We start from the raw sequence: 24,241 nt of genomic DNA, 5'->3' as shown, positions 1-24,241 counted from the left end.
TTGTTTTCCCACACTTTTAATTTGCTGCATGATTTTTTATTATTCATTTTGCAGGCTCAAATTTTTTTTGTAAAAGTAAAAGAAAACAGGAGTATTTGATCATCATTAGAGTGAAAGCGAGAAAATTAACATTTATTTCTTGCAAATTTAAGATGTGTATGGGACTCGTCAACCATCCATTGATCTGATTAGAACATATCAGTTATTCAGTTATCACACATATGTTCCAGAGGAAACAGTGGAACTGTAATAAAATGATTATAACATGAATAATATTGATGAAAATTTTAAATGTGAAATGAAAAGTTTGCGTATAAGGTAAGTAATCAAAAGTATGATATATCGCATATATTTTCTTTAATCATACTTTTGATTACTAGTTCATTCTATAAATTATTTTGTCATAAAGCGTTAATCAAACCAAAAAAAAAAAACATAATCTGAGAAACGAACAATAGAGAGTCCGTACCGGTTTATTGAGAACCAGATTGAGTAAACCAAACGTTAATAGTACTAATTTCGCCACGTGTGTGTAACGAAAGGCCGTAATTTGGCTAAATCGATGAACGTTCCCTCTCTTCTCTGAAATCTTTCTCGATCCATTTTCCTCCATTTCTGGGTTTCTTCTCGTCTTCCAAGGATTAGGATTCTCATTTTTAGGAAATTAGGTTTCTTTCTGCTCAAGTGATGACGACGAGTTTGGATCGGTGGGAGAAAGATCCTTTCTTTCCCGCTGCTGAAGAAGTTCAGGAATCTGCCGACAGGTTTGCGTTTTTATGATCCTAATCTCGCAATTTTTGTTTTGAATCTGTGAAATTATAAACTCTCATTGTTGGTGATGCAATGTCGACGATTCGATTCGTGCTGCTTCAGATTTGGGATTACGAGTCTGATTAATCCAAGTTTTAGATCTGAAATCTCACAATATCTTCGATTCATGTGTAGGATGGAGTCAGCGTACAGGACATGGATCAATGGGAAACGAGACTCTTCAAATGTATGGGACTCTGAGCAGCTTCATAGAGATCTTCACGCTGCTCTTGGAACCACCAAATGGCAGGTTTCTTTCTTTCCTCAGAACTCGATTATAATTTGTATGTGTTAATGTTGATTTGTGAAACTGTGATCTTCTTGGATGTAGTTAGATGAATTCCAAAAAGCTGTCAAATCTAGCTATGACAATCGTTTGAGTGATGAGACTAGAGATAGGCATCGTGAGTTTACTTTCGCAATGGAAGCTCAGGTGTCGAAAATCGAAAAGTCTCTCAAGGAAGCTGCGCAATCCGATGGCAAAGGAACTCCGAGATGGGTTCGTTTGGATGAAGATGATCGTAATGAGCTTGCTCTCTTCTTGACTGGACCATCTGAATCTGTCAAAGCAAATCCGAATGGACATAGAAGGACGGCTAGTGCTGCTGAATTCACTGCTTGGAACATTGCGGTTTCTGATGATGGTTTAGTGAAGAAATCTTCTGATGAACCAGTGGTTCGACCTCCGAGGAAAGTACCTAGCTTCTCTGGGTTCTTAAATTATATGGATCCTGGGTCCAACCATTGCAATCGAAAGTGGAAGGCTTTAGATCGTCAAGGAGACTCCGATGCTGCGTTATTACCTATCCAAGCTAACCAAGTAAGTTTGATCGATCTCCAACCGCAAGATGTTTCCTCCTGCTTTAAAAGTCCTTGCTAAAAAATTCTCTTTCTGTTTCTCAGCAAGTTATGAATGGAAGTCTAGAGAAGGGCAAGAGTTGTATGGAGTGTGAGGAGGACTGTTATGAAAAGCAGCTTCACGGTTGGTATGGAGCTCTACAGAGGCAACTTCAACGGTCTCAGTATCGAATGCGATATAGTAAATCGGTTCACGCTGCAATATGGATTATTCTTTTAGTTTTTCTTATTGGTAAGATTTACTGAATCATGCATTTTTTGAGCGCAAAGCTTACTGCATCACTTTTGAGTTTTGAGATGACCTATTTTTGTTGTTGCAGTGGTAGTCGCAGTGCATTCAATGTAGAAGACAGGTTTGGAATAGCAGGGTTCGAGTTCATTCATCTTATGTGTAACAGCGAAAGAGACGAATTTGGGAATCCACATTTTTACTGTACAGTAAATTCCACTGTTTTTTTTTTTTTTTTTTTTTTGTTGTTTGTAATATAGAAATGCATTTTTTGGTTCGATTATTTGAAACGGGTTCATTGAGCAATCACTTGTTTTCTTAGGACCAAATCCTACTAAACATTGTAGAATTATATGGGACTACAAACCCAAAATTGAAGTGGAACATTGTGAAAATAACAATTCGGAATAGAGAAATGCATTTTTATTGGATTATTTGAAGAAGTAATCGTTTCATTGAGAATATAAGAAAAGATGTAAGACTTTGTTTACAATCAATCCGAGCAGAGCATTGAAGCACGGCTGCTTAAGTGGTGTTTTAGGACATGTTAGCCACTTTCTCATCGCGTTTATCGGTAGTCTCTAACTCGATGCCTTGAAATGTAAGTCTAGATGAACGGTAGTGACTCCCAAAAGCAGTCCCGAAACCCCACCCGAGGCCCAAACCCACACCGCAACCGCCACCTTCATCAAAAACAATACGATGAGTTTCGCAATACCTGCTTGTGTATAATCCAATGTGTTTGAAATTCTTACCTACACCAACACCTAAAATGTTCAAAGGCATTCCTGCAAGAAAGCAACAGAGATTTTCAATTCAGTAGGTTTGCAAATAGTATGAATCCATCAAAATGTAAGCGCAAGTGACTCTAGGCATGCGTTTAAGCAAGCATTAGCAAGGAAAGAGAAGCATTTGAATGATGATGATGATGATATGTAGAAGAAGATAATCTGTACTGAGAAATTCCGCGATATGATCACCAAACTAAACAAGCAGATCAAAATGGAATCTAGTTTGATGGAATTAACTTGTAATTCAGTTCGGATTTTATTCAAGTAAAGTAAGAAAGAGAGAAGTGGAGAACGAACCTCCAAAACCCCATCCAACGCCAAATCCACAGCCAACACCGAACCCTATATATAAATTCCAATTAACAAAATTTACGATTCCAATCCAAATTAAAAGGAGAAAACAATAGCCAATAGGGCATTACCAAATCCAACACCGACTCCAGTGAAGTCAGAGAGCACCATAATGATCTTCACATGAAAGAAATTAGTTTAGGAATCGATAGAGGCAATTAGCAGAAATTTTGAATCTGAATTACCCGATAATACCTTGTTTGTTGGTCGTAATCGGTGAATCTGGTAGCTTGCTCTCTCTCTCTCTCTACCTCCTACAAATCGCACGCTCTCTGAAAAGCAAGAGAAGAAAGGTGAACAAGACGATTTGTTTTAGCGACGTACCAATTCAATCGAACCGGTTAACTAATGAACGAACCGGCCTTATCTTTCAAAAGGATTTTCTGAAAAACAATTTGGTCACTTTTACCCAAAAAAAAACAAAACGATCGGATATTCTTTGGTAGAAGGAAAGTAAGAAAGTAAGGGACTTCATTGAAGCTGAGTAGTGCTATTTCTAATTTCTGGTGGAGCAATAAACAAGAAAGTAAGGGACTTCATTGGATTGCTTGGGACAAACTATGCTCGCCACTTTCGGAGGGAGGATTGGGGTTCAAAATGTTTGAAGATTTTAACCTAGCGCTTCTCGCCAAGCAGCTTTGGAGACTGGTTCGTTTCCCAGACTCTTTGTTGGCTCGAGTCTTGAGAGGACGTTATTTCAAGTACTCCAGCCCGTTGTCTGTCAAACCGTCTTACCTACCCTCTTATGGATGGCGCAGTATGCTGGTGGCTAGACCTCTCCTTCTATCAGGGTTGAGGAAAAATATTGGCTCAGGATTTGATACACGAGTTTGGTCTGATCCATGGATTCCGTCCATACCGGCTCGCCCAGCCAAGAGTAGGCTCGCCAATCCAGATCCTAACCTCTTCGTAAATGACCTCATCGATCCCGTGTCAAAACGATGGAAGGTAGACAAATTGCAAGATCTTGTCTTACCAGAAGATGTCCCCGTTATCCTAGGCCTGCATCCGAGTTCGTCATTCTCGAGAGATTTATTTATCTGGTCTCATACCAAGTCTGGGAATTACACCGTTAAGACAGGTTATCTGGCTGCGCAAGCATGCCGCAGAGGAGATTGCGACCTCCCTTTTCAGGGACCTAGTGTTACGGCACTTCAGGCGCATTCGTGGAAGATTCCAACCTCAAGAAAAATTAAACATTTCATCTGGCAATCCGCCTCGGGTTGCCTGGCAACTTGCCAACGTTTAGCTGTTCGACATCTAGGCACGGATCGTACGTGTCCCAAGTGTGGAACATTTGAAGAGACCATTAACCACGTCCTTTTCGAGTGTCCCCCTGCGTTTCAAGCCTGGTCGCTTTCGCAAATTCCTATTATCCCGAACGTCTTCCCTTCACGGTCCCTGTTTACGAATCTAGACTACCTCTTTTGGAGAGCCAAGGAGTTAGGAGGACGAGAGGAGACCTTAAGGAACTTTCCCTGGATCATGTGGTTCATATGGAAGGCACGCAACTCAAAAGTTTTTGAGAATACGGATATTCATCCTTCTGACACGATTCAACATGCTTTAAAGGAGGCCGAGTCTTTTCGAGTAGCTAGAGCCCGAGAAACGATCCTTAATCCCCAACCGGGACCAGTTCTACAAGATCATCATCCGAATGACTCTATTATCTGCCGGATAGATGGATCTTGGGTGGAGTCTTGTACCCTGAGTGGTATTGGTTGGATTGTTGAGTCAAATGGAAATATGCAGCAAATTGGCTTAAGGAGTTTTCGTCGGTGTTTATCCCCGCTTCACACGGAGTTTGAATCCTTACTTTGGGCAATGAGGTCGCTTACTACACTCTCTATTTTTGATGTTGTCTTTGAAACAGATTGTTTGGAGTTAACTCAAGTCTTAGACACTCCCGATGAGTGGCCTGCTTTTGCTTCGGAGTTAGCAGATTTTAGCTCGTTGAAGCCTCTTTTTCCCTCTTTTATGTTATCTTTTATCCCACGCTGTAACAATACCCGTGCTGACTGTCTCGCAAAAAAGGCACGATCACGCGGTTCTATCTTTTCCCGTGTAAGCTGTTCATTACCGGTCTGGTTTTCTCCAGAAGAAAACCGTCCGTTTCTAGCTTGAATGGATGAACCTATTTTGCTGTCAAAAAAAAAAAAAAAAAAAAAAAAAAAAAAAAAAAAAAACGATCTAGTGAGCAAAGCAAATGGATTAATCCATATGCAAATTATTCTGTCATTTCCGCTGTGAAACTCCGGTATTTGAACTCGACATAACGAAAATGCTCATGTCACATCACATCTTTGTAAAGATACAAACCTCCATACAGTATTTGAAATCCAAACTCACTAAAAGATTTTGAATGGTTGTAACGGACAAACGGATGTATTTATCACCATTTTTGGAGTAAACTAATGAGAAAGAAACTGGTTTGAATTATCGAGTTTAAATTGGAGCAATGACAAATCATACATTATTGATATACATACAGCCCAAGAACATTTAGTTTGTGTGCTACAATAGAAACTACACTCAGACTTTGAATTTATCGATATACAATACAAGGAAGATCGCATTCACAAGTTCCAGTTGGTATGGACGACCAAGTTAAATTCTTTATATAGTCTATGAAACTATATCATAAAATAAGATTGGACTGACCTTACTAAGTTGATAATGAAAATAGCCCTCGAATAGAGACTATACACATTCCTAACATTATGCGGCAAAAAGAACTAAATTCTCCTGCTGTCTATTTACATCTTCAACGAAACTCCCTACAAGAATTTTAGCTTAGACGATAGCAAATGTAGAATTAACCGATCTAGGATTTGTTTTTGAATGAGTTATACACATTGATCTCCTGGTTCTTCACATCAACCATTTTTATGGCCGTGCAATGTCCTAATTTTGGGGCCTTGAGATAAGTCTTCAACGTGGGAATCAAATCTGAGTTCAGAAGGTGGAATGAAGCAATCTATAGACAAGCCAGGGACATTGAATGCGATTTCATCGATGACCCATGCTTCTTGCATTGTCGTCTTAGTGTTATGTCCTGATGACATATCTCCAAACCTTAAAAGCGTAGCCACAGATCTACCGGAGTGAGCTATCATGATACCTTCGACAGGTTTGTAGTCTTCTAGGTATGAATTGATGGTCGTCTCCCAGTAAACCGCTTCACCTCCATTGTTTTGGATCCGGGTTAGCTGGGAGTCTTCTAAGTGAACAAGAAGACCGGTTTTTTGGCTGAAGTAACCAAACAAAGTATGCCTTATGGTCTCTGATGCCCCTTCGCTTCTAGCTTTGAGTGTTGCTGGGTCTGCACATAGCTTGAGAATGAAACAGTCCTCTCCATCAATCTTTTTTTCTCCTATGCACCTTGCATTTGCAAACATATACGCTGTAGTTCTCGGGTCTAGTCCCTGAAAATTGACAACAGTAACAATTTAGTTATGCAAGCAGAGAAAAATGCATGAGAAGGCTTCCTTGGGACCAGAATCCTAACCTGAAGAGCACGCCGTAATGGTCTGACCGGTCCTTTTGCAGCATGAGGCCCAAGCCATGGTGTGTGCCTCCACACAAGCTTCCCGTCACAACCCGCAAGAACCTTGCTCCCACCAAGAACAAGCTCCATGTACCACATATCAGGATTCATATGCCACAACACAAACCCTCCAGACTCGACAGATTTTGACGAATTATTCTTGCTCTTAGAACCCTTTGAGCCAGTCTCAAACTCCGAGGCCATCGTCCTGATTCTTCCCATAACATAACCATTTTGCACAGAACTATGAAGCTTTTGACCACCTGATGCAGCCGTATACTGCTGAAGTATGTACTGAGCAGAGGAGGTCTCCTGAAAATTCAAGCATTTAGTAACAGTCATTAGACTATATCCTCAACACAGTGACACTGACACAACAATTCATAAATGTGTCTCAGATTATACATGATTCACATAAAGCAGAAGAATCAGAATTGACGAAGAAGGAACATTAAAGCAGAGAAAAAACTCAATTAATTGCGCAGCCTTTATGAAACCAAAGGAAGATTCAGCTAAATTCAAGCTAGATTGTGGCGCAGAAGAGCTTAATTCCTCGCGAGTAACTACAACACTGCCCTAATTTTTGAGGAAAAACAGTGAATTAAGAGCTCACCATAGGTGTATTTTTAATACTGAGGTGTGGAAGGAGATCCAGAGCACTAACGTGCACAGGACCTAAAGGTGCGCCAAGAACACCGAGCAAAAGCCTCAGATCCGTTCGTTTGAAATCCGAAGACGACGATACTGACGGCGGAGCCACCGGAAGCTGACATTTCATCCAATTGTACCAACGTCTCTCGAACCTAGAGTAATCTCCACTGCTTCCGGAGTCTTCACCGTCTGGATCAGGACCTTCTCTAACCGGAGCAAGCATCTCAGACATGTGCCGGTCCGGTTGGGAGACGTAACGACCTTTCCGGCGACGGATGATGATCGGAGAGACGCTTCTGACAGGACTCTTGGATCGTGATCGCCGGGAATTAGACTTGGAGAACAAGCCGTGCTTCTTATCCATAGTCGGAAGAAGAAGAAGTGTTGTTAGTGTGAGAGAGAAGATGAAGGTTTGGTGTGTAAAGCTTTCTTGAGAAAAAAAAAAAAAGGAGAGTATTGTTTGCGTCCAAGGGAAGGTTGCAAAATATAAATGTCCAATTTAATTCGTTAATACGCTTTGGTTAACCATTTCTTTTTGGAATTTAATTATTCTTTTTTTGTTATAAATTGTGGATTTTATTTTTTTATTTTTTTCGACAGAATCGTTATAATTATGAATCACTGCTTTTAAAAGTCTCTTTATTTTTTTTTTTTGGTAATGGAGGGGGCAAAGCCCCCATTTTATTCAAAAGAAATTACAAACTACAAACGAACATTTCTAGGGTGCGCAGATCCGTTAATATCCTCCAACAAAAGCAAATTAATATTCTCAGGACATGACGCAAACAAATGAAAACGCAAATGCAAAGAAAACGCATAGTTAGCCAATCCGTCTGTAAGACGATTGGCCTCCCTATACACATGTGAAACCCGGACCGACCAGTCCTTTGATAAGAAGCCATGACACAAGCGTACCAGGAAGGACAACGAATGTGAATCATCAATCCCTGTCCGCAGAAAACCTACCACCATCTCAGAGTCAACCTCTACCTCCAAGCATGTAATACCTCTCTCCCAAGCTATGTATAAGCCATAGTAGACTCCCCATAACTCGGCTAGCGGTGCTGAACATATTCCAATATTAAGCGCAAAACCGCTGCACCAATTGCCTTCCCCATCCCTTACCACCCCTCCTGCGGTTGCGGGACCGGGATTCCCGTGGGAAGCACCGTCGGTGTTCAGCTTGAACCACCCAACCCTAGGCGGTGTCCAAGCAACCATCCGCTCTACCCTTACTACTTGGCCCGAGCTCGTCGACAAGGCTTTATGTGCAATCCAAACATCTTTTGCTAAGTCCTTAATGAAACGAACCCGGTCTCGACATTTCCCATTCTCCCCAAAGACATTACCACATCTCCACTTCCAACTCCACCAAACAGCCTGTGAGAAAGTCATAGCCCACGGACAGTCACCAATCACTGTCTCATCTCCCACGTTGCTATAAATCCAATTCAGAAGAGGTTGAGAAAAAAAAACTTGTCTTCTCTGTGGAGGTAAGAGCCGAATCCACACTCCCGCCATAGCCGGACAGTCACGCAAAATATGTAAAATCTTCTCCTCTCCACTCTTACACACCATGCATAAGCCCGAATCTCCTAAGTGTCTTCGCTGTCTCTCCACATTTGTCATCAACACTTGATTCGCAGCCAACCAAAGAAAAACCCGCACCTTTTCTTGAGCAACAACTCTCCAAATTCGTAGAAAAAACGCTCCCATGCTCTGTTTTGGTACCATGTCTCGACTAAGGAGAGAATAAGCTGATGTCACCGTAAACTTTCCATCAGAACACTCCCCCCATGACAGCCTATCTCTTGCTCCTGTGACCGTATCCACCACCTTTGACATTAGTGTAAGTTGCACTTTCTCCGGAATAAAAGGATTAATCCGTTGAAAGTCCCAACCCGTACCATGAAGCCAAAAGTCGCTGACCTTAATTGCCTTCCAATTGCCTGGTAATTCCCGAGTAGCCAACTCACATAGTGGCGCATCCAATAACCATTTATCTCCCCAAAAACTGATCTGCTTCCTGTCTCCTAGCACCCAGCTTAAACTCGGAAGCACCACTTCCTTCAACCCAATAGCTATACTCCTCCATGTAGACGACCAAGTACCTTTGGTTACCAACCAATTACAAACCCTTGAGTCCCCAACCTTATATTTGCTCCGTAAAATCCGTGACCACAAACCCACATCATCATGGAGAAGCCGCCAGCCCGCTTTCGACAATAAGGCTGTGTTCATTTGTCTTGCGGAGCGAATCCCCAGTCCCCCTGCTGATTTCGGCGAGCATACACGATCCCAAGCAAGAAGATGCTGTTTTTTTTTCTCCACTGTACTCCCCCACAAAAAAGATCGCGACAATCTATCTAGATTCTCCAATGTAGATTGTGGCAAAGAAATCGTGGTCATTGTGTGAACTGGTAATGACGGTAGAACAGCTTTCGTGAGCGTAATCCGACCAGCGAGGCTTAAAAAACGACTCCTCCAACCCGACAACCTGGAAGATACCCGCTCCACAACATCACTAAACGTATCTTTATTTATACGTTTGTGTAATATTGGCACCCCAAGATACTTACCCAAATCCTTTGTCTCTTTTATTCCACTCTCATCACTGATTAACTTCGCAAGGTCTCGAGATATGTTGTCAGAAAAATAAATTTTCGATTTTTCTAGGCTCACTTTCTGTCCCGATGCAACACAAAATTCCTTCAACACTTTCCTGATAACCCGGATTTATGAAACTGAAGCTTCCGCAAACAAGATTAAATCATCCGCGAAACACATATGCGATAATTTGGGACCACCATTCGTCAAAGCAATCGGCTTCCAATGTTTACCCGCCACCGACTTTTCAATCTGATGGCATAACCTCTCCAGACAAAGAACAAAAAGATATGGAGACAAAGGATCTCCTTGTCTCAGTCCTCTTGCTGGTTTAAATGGATCCGCTTTCTCACCGTTCCACAATAACGTCATCGATGGTCCGGCCACGCATTTCATGATCCAATCTCGCCAAACTCCTGGAAACCCTGCGGAGACTAACATGTCCTCAAGAAAATCCCATCTAATCCGATCATAGGCTTTCTCTAGATCCAATTTCAAAAGCATCCATCCCTTCCTTCCTTTCTTTCGTCTCATAGAATGTACCGCTTCCTGAACCACAATAATATTGTCCGTGCTAAGTCTTCCCGGAATGAAGCTAGATTGAGCGGGACCAATTAATTTCGGCATCACACTCTTCAATCTTCTCATCATTACCTTAGTAATTGTCTTAAAAAGAACATTACATAGGCTAATTGGGCGAAATTGCATTATTGTCTCTGGTTTGGAAATTTTTGGAATAAGCACAACAAGTGCATCATTAGTACCCTCTGGCAATGTACCTGTTTCAAAGAACTGTAGTACAAAACGTGTTACCGACTGCCCCACCACATCCCAACACTGTTGGTAGAAGATTGGTTGGTAACCGTCTGGCCCAGGTGCTTTTAATTTCCCCATACTTCGGACCGACTCCTCCACTTTAACCCCTAAGAATGGTCTCATTAACCGTGTTTTCTCCTCCTCCGTTAACACTGCAAAACCCTCCTGTGGTAATGTCTCAACAACTTGAGCTATATCGTCCATAGAGTAGAGCCGTTTGTAATACGCCACTGCCAAAGTTTCCAACTCTTTCGGATCTGAGATCCACACACCCTCATTATTCTTTAACATCTCAATACGATTCCTTCTCCTCCTAATAATAGTTGAAGTGTGGAAGTATTTAGTGTTGCGATCCCCTTCAGACATCCATTTTTCACGGGATTTTTGAAACCAGAGAAGTTCCTCTTGCTCCATAACCACATCCAACTCTTTAATCAGTTCCGCCTCTTTCTCTAACAAAAAATCAGTTTGACTTACATCCAACAAGTCCTGGACTGATTTAATGTCAGAGATCAACACCTCTTTGCGCTTGTTTATGTCTCCAAACACCTCACGGTTCCATCTTTTCAACCGCACCTGCAATCCCTTTAAAGCCTCCGGCGTTGTCAGGTTACTATTCCAAGAGTGTTGGAGCAGTTATTTAAATCCATCATGTAGTAACCAGGCAGCCTCGAACCTGAAAGGTCGCCTTCTTGGGTTCCCTCGAGTAGCTGGACACAGCTGTAGGTATAGAGGTGCATGATTTGAAGCAACAACCGGTAAATGTGTCACCGTAGCTTCCAGCCATTTCAATCTCGCATGGGGACAACATAGAATCCGGTCCAAACGCTTCGCAAAAAAATTGTTCTCCGTTCTTCCCCTCCTCCATGTAAATTTACTCCCCTTGAATCCCATATCAATTAGTGATAAATCATTGATCCATTCTCCAAAAGCCAAAGAATCCAACGACAACTGCCCATTCCCACCAGTCCTCTCATCTACTCTGATGATCGTGTTGAAGTCACCACCAATAACCAATGGCTCATCAACCCCATCAATCAGTGGCTTCAATCGTCCCCATAAACCACTTCTCCGACTAACTGTTGGTGCCGCATATACAACCATCAAACGCAGCACCTCTGTATCCTTTTCAATCTTAGCGTATATAAACTGTTCTGAGGAGTCCAAAATTGTAACCACACCCAATCCCGACCTCCACAATAACCATATACCACCGCTTTGTCCAACTGCATCTACCCGAAATGAATGTTCAAACCCAAGCTTCTGGCAAATGCTACTCGCTCTATCTCCCGTCGCATGTGTTTCAAAAAGAGCTAGTATATCAATATTGAATCTCTTCAACATATAACGAACTGATCTCCGGAAATTAGGTTTATTCGCCCCCCGGCAATTCCAGAATAAAGCATCCATCATCATCACTTTTTTGAAAAAGATTTGAATCACCGGGGCAAAACATTATGCCTCCGTCGAGATCACCACCATCTCCGACGAGCCACTCTGTTTCTCCGTCTCTCTGTTCTGTGAACCCAATGCCAATGCCACCGATAAGCTATTCTCCGTTGTCGTTTCCATTGTTTGAGCCGACACACCATTATCGACCCGTCCCGAAACTTCCGTTGAGAACACTCCTCCAGGGCGCCCCACTATTCCTTCTTCATTCTCATTCGTTTTCTCGAGTTAGATAACTCTACTTTTCTCCGTGTAGGACCAAAAACGAGCCCACGAACAGGCCTATTAGAATTTGTTTGTCTGGGCTTCGGCCCAATAGCCTCCCCAACCTTATTTCCTCCGGCCCGTTTATCTCTCTTTACATTCTTATTTTTTTCTTTCGACGTAACTGGTATCCACTCTCTGCCTTGGGAGATACTCTTGCCTTGTTTCGATTGCTTCAGAAAATCCGCATTTTCTTTATCTGCCTCCGTCGAAACCGCAACTTTCCTTAAGCCTCCCTCAATCATATCCTCTTCCAAATTAGCAAATCTGTTCGAGACTGCCACATTTTCCATATTTGCATTCCCAGATATTTCTCGAAGATTCCTTCCTAAATCGGTTTGCGAACTCCCTGCCGCAAAAGTAGTTCCGTTTTTCGGTAGACCTCCCTTCCTACCTGCTCTCCTTACCACCGTGAAACCGTCGTCCTGCTGCTCTGCTACCGGTGATTTTCCGGATACACTCGGACTTACAGTATCCACTATCTTCTCCATCACTCTCCTGGGACAATTATGAATCAAGTGACCGTATATGCCACAGCCTGAACAAATATTCGATAGACCCTCATAAGCTACACAGTAGCGGTCACCATTGATCATAACCGTCCCTTTGATAGGCTTTGAGAGATTCACTTCCACACACACCCTTGCAAATCTAGCCCTTTCAAAGTTTAAAGTCGTTGGATCCACCTTTATTGGTTTACCTAACCCCCGAGCAATGCCCAACAAGATCGCCTTATGATAAAAATTCATCGGAATATTTGATAGACGCACCCACACCGGCGTCGTAACTATCTCATCCCTCAACGGATCAAAGTCCGGTGACCAAGCTTGCACCATAAGGTGGCTTCCAAACGCTCTCCATGGTCCTCCGGTAAGAGCCAACATGTATTCCTCCTCCAACTCAAATCGAATCATAAAAAACTGTTTTGGTAGATCCATCACATGCATACCTCCTTTGGGATTCCACATCTCTTTCAACCTTCTACTCAATGCTGGAAGAGCTATGTTCCTACCAAGAACTTTGACGAGTATACATTGCTTCCATAAGCCATTCATTGTCTCTAACACCTCTCTACCAATCGTAATAACCGGCTCACCATCCACACCATCCGGAAACTCCAACTGCATCCTCTCCATAACAAATCCATCATCCATAACCCTCTCCGGTAACAACCTCCCTCCTACGTTTCCACTGATCACCTTATTCACCCATGACTCAGCCGCATCAGGAGGATCTCCGGGAGGTCTTCCTCCCTCTCCGGCTTCAGCCATAGGCGCATCCTGCGTAGCAAGCCCCGAAACCCGCCCCCCTCTTTCTCTCCCGTCATTTTTTTCACTATATTAAAAGTCTCTTTATTACATGTAGAAGCAGGCAAATGGGAATTCGGGATAAGTTTTTAATATGAACAAGGAAATAAATATTTTTGTTTTTGTATGTCAGTTTCTTTTCATCAAATTGTTTCACACTCCATTTATATACATAAAACAATGATTTGTCTTCTTTCTCTCAAGTCTTTTTTTTAGCTAACTCGTTCCATATTGGATAAGAAGAAAACTAGTTTTATTATATATTTAGTTCGTGACCAAAACCAAAAAAAAAAAGTTTATATTTAGGGAAAAATAAACTTCTTCAAAAGTATAAAATGGCTAAAAATATATCAGCTAAAGGGTTGTGAAGAGTTAAACTAGTCTAACGTACTAACCTTGATCAGGGAATGGTTCATTTTACCCCAAAAAAAAAAAATGTTTTCTTTTTGCATGTCTTGTTTGATTTGACTAACTTGGTATATATATCTTTATGTAAGATGAAAATGAAACTAAAATATAGTTATCATATATATATAAATATAGTACTTTATTTCAAAAGCAAATTAGTGAGCAATTAGCCTTAAGGAACACGAAAGGCATGCTATTAGAGATGGAAATTAAAGTCAAAACAAAGCAATTGAGTGTGATCATGATGCTCAAAGCAATATATAGACGAGTCGGGGGTTTGCATGAGCATGAGCATAAGTCTCAAAAGGTCAACATAACACAAAATTAATATAAATAGCCTTACTTTTCTGGAGTTCTCAATTCGATTCATGGGACCAAATTAGAGTGGTTGTTTTATAAATATAGACGAGTATAAATAGTAGTTTGTTACTCATTTTCATCTTTAACCCCAAATATCCATTTCCGATGGTACTTATATTCTCTCAAGTGCGCCTTTGTGTGTTCAAATATGTTATCAAACAGAAAAATAATAGTTAGAAATAATTATGGACGCCAAAAGAAAGACAAAAAAAAAGGAGACTTTTCTTATGGTTTGGTTAAGTAATTAATGTATTTAGTTCGTATAAATGTTTTCTTAGTTGCTTTTACCAGTCTAAAATACGTTATACATAATTCAAAAAAAAAAAAATCACAAGTGTTGACCTGAAAGTCACTTTAAATTATTATTTTTACATAAAGTACCTTATATGTAAGCGTTGATTAAAATAATCAAATAATCATTTATACGATATATTTTTTTCTAATTCACACACAATTTTGAAATCAAGTTATATAATAGCTCAGGTTCAGACTTCTTCATTCTGCCTTACAATAGTAAAGAAGAAGCCTATACCAATAACCCACTTGAGCGGACGATCATTGTGAAAAACTTGTGTTGTGATGTTTGTGCTCTTTTCTGAAGGAAATAAATAAAGTGCATAATGAAATGATGATAAAATATTCTCTCATATATCGTCAACGTGAGGCGGGAAGTAACGGTGACATGAGGCTGGGAATATAAAATGAAATAAAAGCAGTCGGTGTATGTAATTATAAATGGTGATGATAAACACTGAGCATGCGAGTTTGGTCCGGTGATAATGACAACTTTTTTGCCAACAATCTTTGAGAGACCCAAAAAACAGTCTTATCGACATTACTTAACTCAAAGGATATTAATGTGAGAGACCATTCATTCCTGAAGGTTTATCTTTCATGCATATATGTATTTTCGGATTTTGTTTTAACTCAAGATTATAAGAAAACTAGTGATGTCACATATGTCCAGTTGCAGACATAAAAAGTTAGTCTACCCTAGGAGACTTTCCCAGGATTGCTGACCTTGGAGTAATCCGACAACTAAATTAATGGAGTTGGTGAGGTAGCTTCTAGTGGTCCTTTGCTTCTCCAAAGATCACAACATTTAGTCTTCAAAATCCGATCTCTCATTCTCACTGTAATAAGAGGAGAGTTTTATAACTCTTTTTATAATACCATAACAAAAACTCAAATGAAATATCTCAAATATGTAAATGTGCGTATATTGGTGTATTTATAGGAGTCTTAAGTCTTGTGTTGTGACTTGTGATCGTGAGAGTGAAGAGGTTTACACATGCTTTTTTCTCGCCTTCTCTCTGTATTTTGAGTCCCTTTTTAACAATTGTTTCGTAAAATAATCACTAAAATTTACTAGGTCGGATAACGATCAAGATTAAAGTTGCTAAAACTGTCTCACTTGTTGTTCCTCTTGTTTTTTTTATTAAATTATTAATCGAACGTACCTAGTCTCGTTACAAAATGACAAGAAGCGACATACACTGCTCCTAAGAGAGGTTTAAAAGCTAAATATGCAGACCATCTCTAATGGTGGCGTTCTTCAGCACAACGGTGATCCCTGATCTTATGTGAAACCCTTCCTCTGGCCTATCTCCTTCTTCCACGCCCTGCCACAACCGAAATCAGACTACGGTTTCTTCGAAAATAAACAATAGGATTTATGAAAACATACCTCTGCATTCGCTATGACCACATTCTTCCCGATTTTGGCGTTCTTGTCAATGATACAGTTCCTGATTTTGGTGTTCTGGCCGACCCCTACCGGAACTTTCCCTTCCGCCAAAAGAGACGCGATTTCAGCTTCTGTTTGGTAGAAATCAGCTCCCATCATCATCGTATCCTGAAGCTCTACTCCAGACTCTATACGTGATCGTATGCCAACGATAGAGTGCTGCACACTGCATTCTCTCAAGAAGCATCCATGTGAAACTATAGAATCAAGTATCTGCAGTTCCAGAATAAATCTTACAACATTAGGATCAATGAATCATCAGCTGAAACAGCGGGATCATTAAACGAATTCAAGATATCGTACCCTGCATTTATCAACTTTGGTAGGTGGCAGGAATCTTGGAGAAGTGAAGAAGGGTGTTTTTGGATCGTAGAATTGGAATTTAGGAGGCTGCCAAAGCAGAAACAAATAGCATGATTAGGTTTCACCGAGTCACACCAAACTGTACTGGAGATGAAACAATAGGGTCGGTGAAAACCTGTTCTGTGAGGGCTAAATTGGCATCAAAGAATGATCCTATGGTTCCAATATCCTCCCAATAGTCATTGAACAAAAATGCCTAGCCATTCCGGTTTTTGTATGTAGCAGCAAGTTAATAAATAAAGGTCAGAGGAAACACAAATATTGATTGATGATGTGATGGGCTAAACAGAAAAAAATAAAAAACAGACCTGAACATTATGCTCCCTTACGGCCAACGGGATAATTTCAGAACCAAAGTCATTGGATGTAGGATAACTTGACCTTAGAAGCTTTAACAAAACCTCTTTTCTAAATACGTAAACACCCATCGATGCAATGTATGGGGACTCCGCAGCTTCTTTCGGTGGTAACCCAAGAATGGAAGTGTCAACTTGCTGAAAACGCAGAAAACATTAAGTTCCCGGAATGTTGCAAGCAAGAATATGAGTTGAGTTTAACTTGCGTACTGAATGTTCTGACAAACAAAAGAAACCATTACCATTGCCTTCAAGTCATCCCCCTTTGGTTTTTCCGAGAATTGAATGATTTTTCCAGACTGGTCAATTTTAAGCAGCCCAAAATCCGAAGCACGGCTGCCAATAAGAGAAAAACTGAATAAGCTCATCAAATAAACTAAGGCAACAAACAATGTTAAATGATCCTCAGACACACCTCTCATCCATGGGAAGACAAGAAACTGTGATATCAGCATTTGACTCAATGTGCTTCTGCAAAGACAGACGAGAAATGAAACAAAGTTCACATGAAGCTCAGTGTGGACAAATAAGAAAATAAATCTAACCTGCACAAAGTTCATGTAATCCATCCGATATAGATGATCCCCAGACAAGATCAAGACATGTTCTACATTCTTTGTCTTGGCATCCTGCATAAACACCACCAAATTATGTTTCCAACAATGTTTATCGCACAGACAAGAATACTTACTATGAGATGAAAGACAAAAGAGAACCTCAAAGACCCATATAAATTGCCTAACGGCATCAGCAGTTCCCTGAAACCATTTTTTTCCTGCATCTCCGGAAGTTTGGGTTGCAGCAAGAACCTAATCATTCCCATAGGAGACACTTAAATAGCAAATAAAAACACAAGAAGATAAATCTAATCTATGGCAGGTAATGCTATCACCTCGACAAACCCATCACCAAAGTTGACTCCATTCCCGAAGTTGTAAGTACAAGAAAGGTGGCGATTGAGAGAGAAGGAGTTGAACTGAGTTAAGATGAAGATCTTTCTAATACCGCTGTTGATGCAATTGCTCATCGGTATATCTATCAGCCTGTAACACCCTCCAATTGGCACCTACAATTATTAACAAGTTGGAAAACCTCACTGACAATGAATCAAAATCATAGAAAACATGAAAACAATGGACAAACAAAACACTCCTCACCGCAGGTTTAGCTCTCTTGCTTGTAAGAGGGAACAGGCGAGTCCCAGCACCGCCACCTAGTATGATAGACGCTACATTCTTTGGGTCTGCATTTTGAGTTCGCAGCAGAGGTTCCTGAAAAATGCGGTCATTATATAAAAACAGAACTTGGAAGAAAAAAAGCTACTCAAGGACTTGAGTTAAGAAATGAAGTTGTAAAACAACTATTCTTATTCAATTCACCAAACCAGAGAAAACTTGACTGATAAGAGACTTGCTTGCCCAACCAAACCCACTAAACTGCTAAACCAACTCACAACAGCTACGATCTGCTACATTCAGTCCTAGGCTAGTTATAGTAGACCTAAAGCTAAAGTTTGAGCAGCTGCACACACCATTATAAGTCTCTAATGCTAGGCAGATTCAAATTTACAAGAAGAACTAATAACCATTCATTATGGCCATGGAAGCATACAGATATTAGACAAAGCAGTCAGAGAATCAAACATATAACCAAAATTCTTGTTTGTTTGTTTGGAATTGCAAGTGTAAACACTCACATGAGAGTCTTGATCAACAAATGGAGTAAGAACGGAGCGAATGAGGTTCGTCTGAATCTTCTTCTGAGGTGCACTCCTAATTTTCTGTGTCGTCAGATTATTGGCCTTGACAACTTGGGTTCCCCAGAAGGCACTAACTCTCTCAGAGACAATTTCGTTGTTGAGACCAAAGGGACTCGTACACTGATTCATGATTGGACAGCAAGCCTTCATATTTTTCAGAACAAGAGACAGATTCTACAACTTTTTTGAACTAGTATCAAAAAAGACACAAGGGGAATGAAGTAGAAGAGGTAGATCAGATTCTAAAAAGATCAGCTTTAGAAGAAAGAAAAACCCAACCCAGATTCGATTTTGGGGAGTGAAAACGAAACAGAGTTGGAGAAGTCGACTAATTTTGTCCACAAGGAAGTTGTCAAGTGGTGAGAAATGAGAGTGAGTGAGGGAGTGAGCTTTAACTTTTCGCAGTGGAAAGAGAAACGGAAATGAGAGAGAGTGAGAGAGAGAGAGATCAACAAAACAGAGTTTAATGTGATGATCCTCGTGATCTTCTGACGGGAACACCGCCAACCCTCAGATTTTTTCTTTTCTTTTTAAAAACAAAACAAAAAAATCTTCAGGTTTGAAAAACGAGCCTGCTTCTTGTCATTAAGCCAAAAACATGGCAAATATCTTTTAGAGTAATTACACTGCATACCCTAAGACTGGAAAATAATTAAGTCAAAGGAGAAATGATAGTTTTGTAAATAAATGGTGTTTTGGTTTAGTGACGAAATGACCAAATTACCCCTACAATCTTCATCCTCTCACGCCTCCTTCTCTGTTACAACGCCAAAACTCTTTCATTCCGTGTCGGTGATGACATGATTAAGACGGTGAACTCTGTTTTCTTTGACCACAACAACAACAATGGAGGAGATATGTTGGAAGTGGAAGAGCTTGAGCCTTGTTTACTAACTCGTCCGAGACAACGAGTCACTCAACCGAGTCGGATCAAGACCCTGATGCTGAATCGTTGGAGATGGTGGTTCTCGTGGAGTTTTTAGATCGGAGCGGTTGTTCTTCGATGCGGGAGTTACGAGTTCGATTTTGGAAGAGATTGGTGATAAATCAAAATCAAAATCGGATTGGGATTTGAAATCGAAGAAGGCGGTTATGGTGGGAGAAGATCGTGGTTGTGGTATTTTTACACCGCCAATTGAAGAAATTAGTGTCGCGGTGGCCATGGAATCGGAGGATTCGTACTGTGATTACCGGCGATCGATGAAGAAGATGGTGATGTGCCATTTTCTCTCTTTTGGAGGGTATTTTCGTCTTAAAGTTTATGGTGTGCCAGTTTCTCTTTCTTCTTTTGCAAACACCCAACTTTCTTCTCTTGTTTCTTAATTACTTTCAAAAAAATTAGTATGCAGCTAATTGACTCTATCTTTTAAGGATTTTTATTGGAATAACCAAATAAATAAGAAAATTCGACTAAATCAAATTCGTGTAAGATATCTTGACTTTAAAACTCTTTTATTAATCAATCTAAATGGCTCACAATACTTTTTAGCATCTACTTTCAATATTGGATACAGTCATTGAGATATTTTGTCAAACTTTTTTGGTGCACAAATTACTCAGAATTTTTATAAATAGGTGACCTAATTAATCCTAACACTAAATTCACCTACATATGAATTCATTCAAATTTCAACCTTAGCATTATCTGAACCGCATAGTCAAACAAAGCTCTAAATCAATCTAATCCTCAATTGAAAAACTACTCACACATAATAATATAAAAACCAATGAATAAGAAAAAAAAAATACTCTCCAATCAAATGATGAATGTAGTCACTACTCATACTCTATTATTTCAAAACCGTACAATGAATGTAGTAATTGAGGGGTATAAAAAAAATCAAAAATACAATGGGTAATGAACACGTGTTGCTGTCAAAAAAAAAAAAAAGAAATGAACACGTGTCAGTTTCGTCCGGCGGTGTACGTCGCCCAACCGTGCATAATATTGGCCCGGTCGTTGCTGTGCAGTGCAGCTTCACCTGCCCTCTCTCTCCTCGCCAACTCTTTCCAACCATTCTTTTTCATTATTATTATCATATACTACTACTTCTTTATTCAAATTGTCCCCAATAATTCTATCAATTGTTTATATAAAGAGTTTATTTTGTATTTTTCAGGAACTGGACTTATTCACCTAATGCTTTTAGTCATGACAATTCCACGACCGAACTATAAAGAAATACGATATATCCCGTTTGTTTCAATTATTGAACCAATTATAGAGTCCTTATATCTCTATATAAAATCGTCAACTAGATAAGTCTAACTATCAAATTAAGTGATCATCCACTTTATTTTAAAACCCTTGATTTCCTCGGAAAATCTAAGCCGGAGTTGCAAGAGATCTTAGAAAATGGATTCGTTTGTTTCAGAGAATGTTGCGGCTGAGAAAGTTGACGCCATGAGGAGGTTCGAGGGGAGGAGAAATTTTTTGAAGTTTCTTCCGGCAGTTGAAGCTCTCGTTGCCGTGTTACTTGTACTATATTGGTTAACGTCAACTTTCTTCGCCGGTGAGTATCTCCGGAGTATTATTTCCAGTGGTTTGACCGGCGCCGGAATATACATATTTGGCGTCGTGAACGTTCTCATCGCCCTGATCTTCTCTTTATCTAACCACCAGAAGCTAACCGAACACGATCTGTATTTTCAATACGTTTCTTCCTCGGCCGCCTCTCCTGCTAACGGTTTGTCCTCTTCCGCCGCATCTACTGTTGGCGGTTTTTCCTCCCCCACCGTAGTATCAAAATCTTTGGCATCTGAAAAGACTTCAGAAGGAATGCAAGGTACGGACTTTACCTCCGTTAGTCTAACCGCCGGAGAGGCTCGACCAATGAAGCGAGAGATGGTCCGGGCGGTAAGTTCTGTGGGGGAGACAGCTCATGCTATAAGGAGGAAGCGTGAAATGACTTTTCTGCGTCCAGCTACTACTGAGAGTACTGCTACTGATCATCATGTTTATAGAAGGTCGAGATCGGAGAGGATTGACGTGCGGGGAGATCTACACCGGAGTATGAGACGGTTGTGTGATATCGATGATCTGAGCAGCGATGAGTTTAGGTCAACGGTGGAGACGTTTATAGCAGGAAAAAAGAAGATGTTGTCCAAGGAATGGGTGAAGCCGTGATTTATTACAATTAGGAAGAACACTATTGTTAGCCTTTACTTTAACGTTCAATTTGGATATAAATGTTTCTTGGTGACAGTCATTTCTCATATTCCTACGAAACTAGAAATGAAAACTTTCGTGTACGTGTTCACTTATCTTGAACACTTCCTGAAATAAAACGTAAGAGTAGGTTTATCGGTGATATCAAGATATCTTAGGGGAAAAAATTATTAAATTTAATGAATTGATCAAACAAATGCTAAGATGTATATCTTATTTAAGATGTTTTTGATGAGTTTAGATATGAGCACGTGTCCTGCTCTGATTAGTTTGAAAAAAGAACAAAACCAAAAAAAAAAACTCCTCGTTTTTTTATTTCTCTCTCGACTTCTCTCTCTTTTCCTCGAAACCAAAATGGCGATATCCTATGAGGCTGTTGATCTGACGAATTGAGAGGAGAAATGAGATGGAATTGCGTGTTTCATCTCACGTAATCAGAGCTTTTCGGTGGCGTCTCTCTATCCCTGCCATTCTCGAAGCTTCCGCCAGAGAAATCGAGCCGACTCGTCTTCATCCGTCGAACTGAGAGGAGAAATGAGTGGGGATTGCGTTTTTTATCCGTCGGTATCATGATCTACATGAGAAAGGGTACGAATCTCTCTAATTTCTCTCTGATTTCATTAGTACATCGTAAATTAGGGTTTTCACAATTGGGAGAGAAATTGGTAGCAAAATTAGTATTCTATGATGTTAGGGTTCTTTAACTGATTGTGATTTGCTTTTCTGTCCAGCCACCTGGAAAAAGAAATGCCTTTGTGCTTCATAAATTTAAGAAATTGGTTAGAAAAGGTTCAGATAAAAACATATTTTAATACTATGACCATATATCGTTTTAGTTGTAATATTATGTCATTGTCTAATTGAAATTTTTACTTTGAAGGATAATTTCAACTCACTGGTCAACGTAGCAACAGAAGTTGAAGTGGAAACCATATCGTCAGTTATGAACGAGAGTCTCTAAGATTTTGCTTTCTTCTCTCCTTTGATACATGTAAGTACTTTGCATTGTTTGGTATATTCTCTTGCATCGTTTATTTCTATGCGGGTATAAGCTTTGTTTAGTGCAGCATACCTCAATTATGGCTATATCATTGAACTTCTGATTTTACATGATTTAGATTTGTGTTTTTCCAAGTGTTTATTTGGTGATCTCTGCTCAAGTAGAATACCTAATCTATCGCACAAATAACATGAGCCAATGCTAATAGTCTTTTTTTCATAAGTTAAGTCTCAGTTTTCTAACGAATGAATCAATGTTTGAATGAACTTGTGTTTGTTTAATTTTGGCAAAACAGAATCAGTTGATTGGTTTGGTCTGTTTGAATGAGTTTTGCTTGAAATAGATAAATGTCTCTGTTTTTGATAAGTGTTCTCTGTTTTCATTGCTTTGATCCTTTCTACTCTTTTTGATGAGGTTTATTGGAGAATTTGCCATGAACAAAGTGATGAGCTTACTGCAGCCAGAGTTGAAGTGCAGGAGAAACAAGTGGAGTTGCAGAGAAATGTGATAACATGAAGCTTTTGGAAGAGAAATGTGTGTAACTTGTATTGTAAGTTAGTGTTTTGCAACAATTTGAATTTTTTATCCTTAAGAACTCTTTGCTTCTTAACCAATGGAGTAAAAATTTGTTAAGATATTGTATAACTTTTCTTAACTTACAAATAGTGAAATTTTTATTTAAAATAAGGTTAAGATCCAAGTTTAAGATCCTAACCGATAATCCTGCTCTAATATATTCCTTTCTAACGCTGAGAGAAAGAACTGAAGATTTGGGCCGGCCTGATGGTGAAGAAAGGTTCATGGGCGGGCCCGACCCAATTGGAAGGTAAATAAACGTTTTTCATGGTGTTGAAATCAAATTTATTCACACAAGAAAAACGGTGTTACTATAAATGCGTCCCTCTTTCAAATGTGTGAAAAAATAATAAAATCAGAAAAAAACAGAGTTTAAGAGATGATGCTAAGCTTGTGATTCGAACCAAAGCCGAAGGCCATCAGCATACTTTGTTTTATCGTGCAAAAGCATAGTAATATTATTACATTGTACTATAATGATATTGTTTAAGATAAAGTTTTCACTTAAATTTGGACAAATTATTTATTTAACAGCATGAACAAATTTGGACCATGCTAGTCCAAAAGGTGGGGAAATGGACACACCAAAGGACAAGCTAGTTCAAAGATTTGCCAAACTCAAACTAGAGATAACGCATGTCCAACTGATCCTCACGTTGAAGGATTTAGGAAAAACGTGCTGTCTGGCCATAAAAGGGAAGATCATCGAGGAGGAACATGTTGCGTGACTTTACCTATGAAAAATACCATCAAATAGAAGAGTGTGTGATACGTACTTACGTAGGATAAAAATCCAGGAACTCCTAAGGGACCACTTAGGAAA

At 39.9% G+C, this 24,241-nt stretch overlaps 5 protein-coding genes, 1 long non-coding RNA gene and 1 pseudogene across 7 annotated transcripts; 4 read left to right on the top strand and 3 right to left on the bottom strand.

Annotated features, from left to right (window-relative positions):
* Positions 1-481: 481 nt before the first annotated feature.
* Positions 482-2,331, top strand: LOC9326808. Its single transcript, XM_021012350.1, has 5 exons — positions 482-764; positions 946-1,060; positions 1,142-1,630; positions 1,714-1,900; positions 1,989-2,331. The coding sequence occupies exons 1-5, from the start codon at positions 688-690 to the stop codon at positions 2,012-2,014; spliced, it is 894 nt and encodes a 297-aa protein (XP_020868009.1). The 5' UTR covers positions 482-687; the 3' UTR covers positions 2,015-2,331.
* On the bottom strand, positions 2,306-3,383 carry LOC9326807 (protein TRIGALACTOSYLDIACYLGLYCEROL 5, chloroplastic). Of its 2 annotated transcripts, XM_021012351.1 has the most exons (5): positions 3,235-3,377; positions 3,111-3,156; positions 2,986-3,030; positions 2,653-2,685; positions 2,306-2,580 (listed from the first exon to the last, which is right to left on the bottom strand). In XM_021012351.1, exons 2-5 carry the CDS (start codon positions 3,148-3,150, stop codon positions 2,435-2,437), a joined length of 264 nt encoding a protein of 87 aa, XP_020868010.1. In that variant the 5' UTR covers positions 3,151-3,156; positions 3,235-3,377; the 3' UTR covers positions 2,306-2,434. The 2 variants fall into 2 exon arrangements, with proteins under 2 accessions (XP_020868010.1, XP_020868011.1); XM_021012352.1 differs by lacking the exon at positions 2,653-2,685 and having other exon boundaries at positions 3,235-3,383.
* A 2,168-nt stretch (positions 3,384-5,551) lies between these two features.
* LOC9326806 lies at positions 5,552-7,696 on the bottom strand. The gene is made up of 3 exons (XM_021014280.1): positions 7,200-7,696; positions 6,548-6,898; positions 5,552-6,464 (listed from the first exon to the last, which is right to left on the bottom strand). Exons 1-3 carry the CDS (start codon positions 7,599-7,601, stop codon positions 5,916-5,918), a joined length of 1,302 nt encoding a protein of 433 aa, XP_020869939.1. The 5' UTR covers positions 7,602-7,696; the 3' UTR covers positions 5,552-5,915.
* Positions 7,697-15,790: 8,094 nt separating this feature from the next.
* Positions 15,791-19,142, bottom strand: LOC9329547 (glucose-1-phosphate adenylyltransferase large subunit 2, chloroplastic). The gene is made up of 12 exons (XM_021014494.1): positions 18,611-19,142; positions 18,072-18,185; positions 17,807-17,980; positions 17,631-17,723; positions 17,460-17,543; positions 17,330-17,385; positions 17,157-17,250; positions 16,867-17,052; positions 16,674-16,754; positions 16,499-16,585; positions 16,136-16,408; positions 15,791-16,070 (listed from the first exon to the last, which is right to left on the bottom strand). Exons 1-12 carry the CDS (start codon positions 18,821-18,823, stop codon positions 15,969-15,971), a joined length of 1,557 nt encoding a protein of 518 aa, XP_020870153.1. The 5' UTR covers positions 18,824-19,142; the 3' UTR covers positions 15,791-15,968.
* A 253-nt stretch (positions 19,143-19,395) lies between these two features.
* On the top strand, positions 19,396-20,016 carry LOC9329546 (annotated as a pseudogene).
* Positions 20,017-20,563: 547 nt separating this feature from the next.
* LOC9326805 lies at positions 20,564-21,876 on the top strand. The gene has a single exon (XM_002893438.2). The coding sequence runs from the start codon at positions 21,030-21,032 to the stop codon at positions 21,798-21,800; it is 771 nt and encodes a 256-aa protein (XP_002893484.1). The 5' UTR covers positions 20,564-21,029; the 3' UTR covers positions 21,801-21,876.
* Positions 21,877-22,201: 325 nt separating this feature from the next.
* LOC110225224 lies at positions 22,202-23,452 on the top strand. The gene is made up of 2 exons (XR_002329628.1): positions 22,202-22,430; positions 22,723-23,452. It is a non-coding gene; the product is annotated as an uncharacterized LOC110225224 (long non-coding RNA).
* Positions 23,453-24,241: the final 789 nt, after the last annotated feature.

This window comes from Arabidopsis lyrata (assembly GCF_000004255.2).
Source record: "Arabidopsis lyrata subsp. lyrata unplaced genomic scaffold ARALYscaffold_1, whole genome shotgun sequence".
NCBI lineage: Eukaryota > Viridiplantae > Streptophyta > Magnoliopsida > Brassicales > Brassicaceae > Arabidopsis > Arabidopsis lyrata.
The sequence above is the reverse complement of the archived record's forward strand: the minus strand, read 5'-3'. Positions and strand labels throughout refer to the sequence as shown.